The 6101-nt window shown below is 47.2% G+C and overlaps 1 protein-coding gene across 1 annotated transcript in view; it reads left to right on the top strand.

The window, feature by feature from the left end:
* The first annotated feature begins 53 nt into the window (after window positions 1-53).
* Window positions 54-6101, top strand: part of GPX7 (glutathione peroxidase 7) — a 23556-nt gene continuing 17508 nt past the window's right edge. Inside the window, exon 1 of the mRNA XM_030886065.2 lies at window positions 54-143. Coding sequence (XP_030741925.1) covers window positions 54-143 — 90 coding nt within the window. The remainder of the gene's footprint in view (window positions 144-6101) is intronic.

Here is a 6101-nt window from a genome sequence, read left to right as displayed (position 1 = left end):
ACTGATTGAAGTAAAAAAAAAAGAAAGGAAAAGAACGGGTACATTCAACTGCGATGTTGGTGAAGGCAAAGAATACTGGCGGTGTGGAGGGCTGCGGAAGAGCCAACGAACCAGGCCTAGAGAAATCCAAACGCTTCTTCGAAGTGAGGACACGGCTGCGGACGAGCTTTCTTTGGCTTCATCATGAAGGAAGACTGTTCACTAGGAAAGGAAACCATGTTTGGTGAAGGGCCAGAGTAACGAGAGACACTCCGTAAGATGGACTGACACAGTGGACTGAACTCGACCCACAGCATAAGGATGTAGCAGTCGGCTTGTGTAAAGATTGGTGCCTTAGAAACTCTATGGGAATGGTCTCCTCTGTCCTCTAGGCTCCTATAAAGTCCTCGAGGTTTCCAGAACAGACTGGAAGGCATGGTTATTTGTAGTGTGCTGGTAAATGTTTAACAACCAGCTCTCCAGGGGAAGGTGTGCATATTTACATGTGTGTTTATGGGTGTGTGTGTGTGTGTGTGTGTGTGTGGATGTGGATGTGGATGTGCATGCATGCGTGTATTAAAGTTTGGAGCCTTTGGGTGGTGCAAATGGTTAAGTGCTGGATGATGATTAAAAAGTTGGTAATTCAAACTCATTCGGAGGTGCCTCGGAAGACAGGTCTGGCGATCTGCTACTAACAGCCCTTTAGAGCAGCTCTTCCATGCACACATAGGAGCACCATGCGTTGGAATTGACTATCCAGCACCTAACAGCACCAATTATGAAAGTTACTCATATGAATGCTACGTCGCATTTAAACCACAAATACTAGTAAGGTCTGATCTTGATGTTAATTGCCATCAAGTCAGCCCTGAGTCATAGTGACATTAGGTATGATACACACAAAAAGCGTGGCCCGGCCCTGTGCCATCCCAAAGGGGCAGTTTCTACTCTCTTCTATGGAGTCACTCTGAGTCAGAATCAAGTTGGTGGCAGTGGGTTTGATTTGTACCCTCAATTTGCTCACAATCTGGTAGGATGAATAGTCATGGAAAGGTACAGCTACCCAACATGATCATCCACCGGCTGACAGAAAATTGTACTAGGGACAAAGGTAGCAGAGTGGAGGGAGTGATTAATTGGAGAGAATGACAGTTGAACTGGGTACTGCAGCACCGTGGATAGGGGAGGGAGGATGGACTCAGGAGAGCAATTCAGAGGAGGGAAATAATTGGTTATTAACAACACCCCCCCCTACTCCCCCCAGCTTAGTCCACCTATCTAGATTTTAGCAAACAGCTCAGTCAAAGTTGCTGAGCAATAAGTTGTACGGGACTGAGACTGCTGGTCGTTGGAGTAGGCGAGGCAAGGCCGAATGAAAGGGACAGCTAGCACGAAGGGAGCAGAGCAGAGGGGTTAACAGCCTTGGATCTATTACAGGCCCAAAGCTCACACCAAAGAGGAGGAAGGAAGAGGAGGAAGGGCAGGGCCACTGGGCCTTCCTTTATGTGCGCTTTGCCCCTTTCCTAGAGCTTTTGGCCAGTTCTCTGCTTCTTTTGAGCCAAGAGGCCACCATGCGGATGCAGAGAGACCCCAGGCTCTGGAAATGTGAGTCTGAACCTTACGAACGGTGTGATCTTCTGCCCAGAGAGTGAGGTTCAAGCTCCGTGGCTTGGCATCCAAGGTTTTTCTCTCGTCGACCCTGATGACTGCTCCAACTTCATCTGTCCCAAATCATTTCTCTCTGGCATCTGTACCTTCACAGAGACTGCTCTCAATCTGAAACCCCTTTGCGCTCCCCCACCCCAACTGGCTTAAGTACCCAGAACGGCCATCACAGAAATACCCCAAATGAGTGGCCTGAGCAGAAACTTGTTTGCTCACAGGTGAGGCGGCTTTAGGAGCAGGTTCTCACTGTCCTCTCTGAGGGAAGGGCCTCGTCACGTTTCAGCTTCTATTCCTAGGCTCCGAGTGGCTCGTGTGGCGTGTATCTTTGTGGCTTCCCCATCTTTGGCCATCCTCCCCGCCCATGCTTTTGTCATCTGCTCTTCTAGCTCTCAAGAGACCGCGTTAGGACTCATTCTACAGCAATGCTGCCTCCTTAGCACCACAAAGAAAACGCTGTCCCCAAGTGAGATGACAAGCACAGGCGGAGTAAGGTTCACAACACACGCTTTGGAGGGACACGGTTCATTGCGTAACACCGATCTAGAGCATCCCTGTTCCTCCTTCAAGCCAAACTGCAGTGTCATGACCAACAAGAGCCCTGCCATGGCTGCTTAGGTTAACAACTGCCTCTGGGTCCCAAAAGCTCTGAGCTTCCTCTACCCGAGCACCAGGACCATAACGGTAACCCCAAGTGGTCTCTGCCATTGTCTCCACCTCTGCTTCCCAGCCACTCCTACAGAACAGCCAGAGGGATCTGTTTACAAAATACACTGAACTCACTCTGTCCCTCTCTGCTTCATGTCTTGTGTCTCAGGGCAATAACTAACTATGGCATGCCTGGCACTATGTGGCTTCACCTCTGCCAGTCCATCTACCTTCACCTCCCACTGTGCCTCCTCTTGCTCTTAAGCCTGAAGCTGCTGTGTGACATTGAGTCGAGTCCAACGCAGTGACTCGATAAGACAGAGCAGAACTGTCTGTCCAAGCTTCGTAGACTGTAATCTTCCCCAGAGCAGGTCACCAGGTCTTTCTCCCATGGAGTAACTGGTGGGTTCAAACCTCTGACCTTTTGAATAGCAGCCAAGCTCTTAACCATTGTTACCAGGGCTCTTTCCAACTTAAATAACTCCCCAAAAAGACCCAAACCCATTGCCAGTAAGTTGGCCCAGACTCAGGTTGCTGTCGTTGTTCCGTGCAGCTGAGTGGCTTTCAGCTTATACCCACGCCATGTCCAACAGAGGGAAACGCTGCTCAGTTCTAGGGCGTGCTCACAACGATTATGCACGAGGCCATTGTTGCAGTCACTGTAGCAATCCATCCCCTTCAGGACCTTGCTCAGTTTTTCACAGCCCTTTACCAAGCAAGAAGTCATTCTCAGGACTGGTCCCTCCTGGCAATATATCCAAAGTATGTGAGAGGAAGTCTCACCACCCTTCCTTCTAAAGGGCATTTGAGCCGAACTTCTTTCAAGACAGATTTATTCTTCAGGCAGTCACAGCACTTCCTGATTTATAACGGCTCACTACAGAGGCTGTAAATCTTTATGGCGCAGATAGCCTCATCTTTCCCTCAAAGAGTGGCAGGTGGGTTTGAAATGCTGACCTTGCAGTTAAAAGTTCAATGCTTACCAGACAGCCCACTCAGGGCTCTTTTTCCAGCCTAAAGGAAAAAAACTCGCTGCCATCAAGTGGTTCCAACTCATGGCGACCCTACAGGACAGGGAAGAACTGACCTTTTAAAATAGATATAGTTTACTGACAACATGGTTCACATAGCGTATGCTTCCATCGTTCGGTCATATTAAAAAAGAGTTGTGCAATCATCTCTACAATCCGTTCCAGAACATTTTCTTCCCTCCTGTATTCATTGTTCGTTCCCTATTTTCCTCCAACCCCCCTGCCCTCAATAAGCCCCTGGTCCATTTACTGTCTCTGGAGCTTCACCCATCCCAGTCCATATACTGGAAAACACACACACCAACAGTAATAACAAATCAGAGGGAAAAACCCCAATTGAGAAAAATGCAGGGAGTATTAAAAATGAACATATTTCAAGTGGGTCAAGAGAAATAAAATCATATCAACCTAATTACACCTGGGATGCTTGTGTTCATGATATTCTGTGTCTGATAACAAGGCTTTTCATATCCCTCAACTACGGTCGGAGAGAATTCATCAGAGGCTTAATCCATATAGAGAGCCTGCACATGGATTGTGGGTTCCCCCTGTCACTCAGTTCCTCCTGCAAATCCAGGGCTCACAATTGAAGCTCTGATACCACTACCTCCTTCGGACTTGGATTTGTTTCTTTATCACCCTTGGATCGCATGAGACTGTAACTCTTCACAGGAGTAGAAACCCTCATCATTCTCCTGCAGAGTGGCTGCTTGTTTTAAACTTGGGACCTTGAAGTTAGCCCAACGCACCGCGAGGCCACCAGGGCTCCTTCACCAGCCTACATAATCTTCTTTATTCCTCAATAGTTGGGTAGAAAAACATGTAATGTTGAGAAATAGAAAGATCAACCTAAATAGCCTTTTTTAATTATTAAAATTTCATGTTTTTCAGATGGAGATTGAGTGACCATACAACCCAGCAATCCCCCTACTGGGCACATACCCAGAAGAGGCAAGAAACAAACCACGGCCAGACATCTGTGCTCCAATGTTCACCGTGGCACAGTCCACAATTGCAAGGAGTTGGGAACAACACAAATTTTGATCAACAGACGAATGGATCAAAAAAACTGTGGTACATGCATACAATGGAGTACCATGCACCCCTAAAAAGCAGTGATGAACGCATGAAGCACATTTCCGCATGGGAAGAACTGGAGGAAATCTTGCTAAGTGAAGTAAGACAAGCACAAAAGGACAAGTACAACATGAGTCCACTGAGGTAAGCTTAAAAAAAAAAAAAACGGAGCATAGGGGAAAAGCTACTATATACATACAGTACATCCCTGGAGTGAGATCCAGCAACTATGGCAGGGGCCAAACCCAATTCAGGGATACATACAGCAGCCAACTAAATAAGAGGAGGAAAAAAAGGGGGAGGGGGAAGACATGGGTGAGGGGGTACAGGGCACTAATCCACCCAAGGGGAGGGTATTGTGTATATCTCCACAGGAGAGGGAAAGAGAGAGACCAGGCTTCAAGCTGATACACCAAGACGTGAATACAACATACCAGCATGTACCAGGGAACCAATAGAGAGGTCTGCGGGTCTATGTGGACCCCACCTCAGAAGAATGCACTTCAGAGGACAGCACTGGGGCTACAGTTTAGGGAGCGGGGCGTGTTGGATTAGAGCACATGGAGAAACACAAAGGGATGGAGAGGGAGGGGAGCACATCCTGGCCCACCAAGCCCCAAGGACGATGTTCTTGCTCAGAGCAGACAATGTGCAGGGAGGACTGTAGGGCTGGCCCTACCATGGGACACAGTGTCCCTCACTGAACCATGCGCTGCGGGGTTAGCACTGGAGACACAGTGCGGGAATAGTGCATGGTCTGGCCCCATAACGATGGGGCAAAGCACTGAGGGCGTCCAGCAGAGCAGCAGGGGGAGCAGAGTGATGAAACTCCCGGGAATGCCAAAAATAGACCTGGGAGACAGAGTGTGGCACCCCAACAGACTCAACTGGAAAAAACTCGTAATGACCAACAAACAGACCTTGAACTATTTATAGGCTTTTCCATTTTTGTCAATGGCTTTCTTTTTGTTATTATTATTTTGTTCTTGCTTTCTGTTGCTGCTATTGTTTTGTTGGTTTTCACTTCCTTTGTTGTTTTTACTTGGCTTTGCCAGGTTTTTGCACTTTTTTGTTTGTTTTTGCACTTATTAATGTATCTAGATACATTATTAATGTCTATCTAGATAAACAATTCGGAGATGAAAAGAACGGGTACCGATTGTTCCTGGGGAATACGGGATACGGGAGAAGGGGAGGTGAAGAAAGGAAGCAGGGAACCAACCCAGGGATAAAGGAACAACAAGTGAACTAAGATCAGTGGAAAGGTCATAGAATGCCTAGTGGGGCTCAATCAAGGTCAATGTAGCAGCAAGGAATTACTAAACCCGAATGAGGGCTGAACATGATGGTGGGACAAGAGGAAAGTAAAAGGACACAGAGGAAAGAACCAGGAGGCGGAGGACATTTAAAGAGGCCTAAATACAGGCATGTGCATATGTAAATATATATATAACGAGAGGGGAATATAACTATGTACTCATTTCTAAATGTTAAGAATTAAGGTTGCAGATGGACATTGGGCCTCGACTCAAGTACTCCCTTAACACAAAAACTCTTTGTTCTAACAATCCGGCATTCTGTGATGATCACCTTCCCACACTATCGCTGAAGACAAAGCGGGTGCATAAGAAAATGTGGTGAAGAAAGCTGATGGTGCCCAGCTATCAAAAGATATAGCTTCTAGGGTCTTAAAAGCTTGAAGAT

This window comes from Echinops telfairi, unplaced genomic scaffold (genome assembly GCF_000313985.2).
Source record: "Echinops telfairi isolate 266 unplaced genomic scaffold, ASM31398v2 ScPeMD7_443;HRSCAF=831, whole genome shotgun sequence".
NCBI lineage: Eukaryota > Metazoa > Chordata > Mammalia > Afrosoricida > Tenrecidae > Echinops > Echinops telfairi.
Note: the sequence above shows the minus strand (reverse complement) of the source record. Positions and strands in the feature narration are given on the sequence as shown.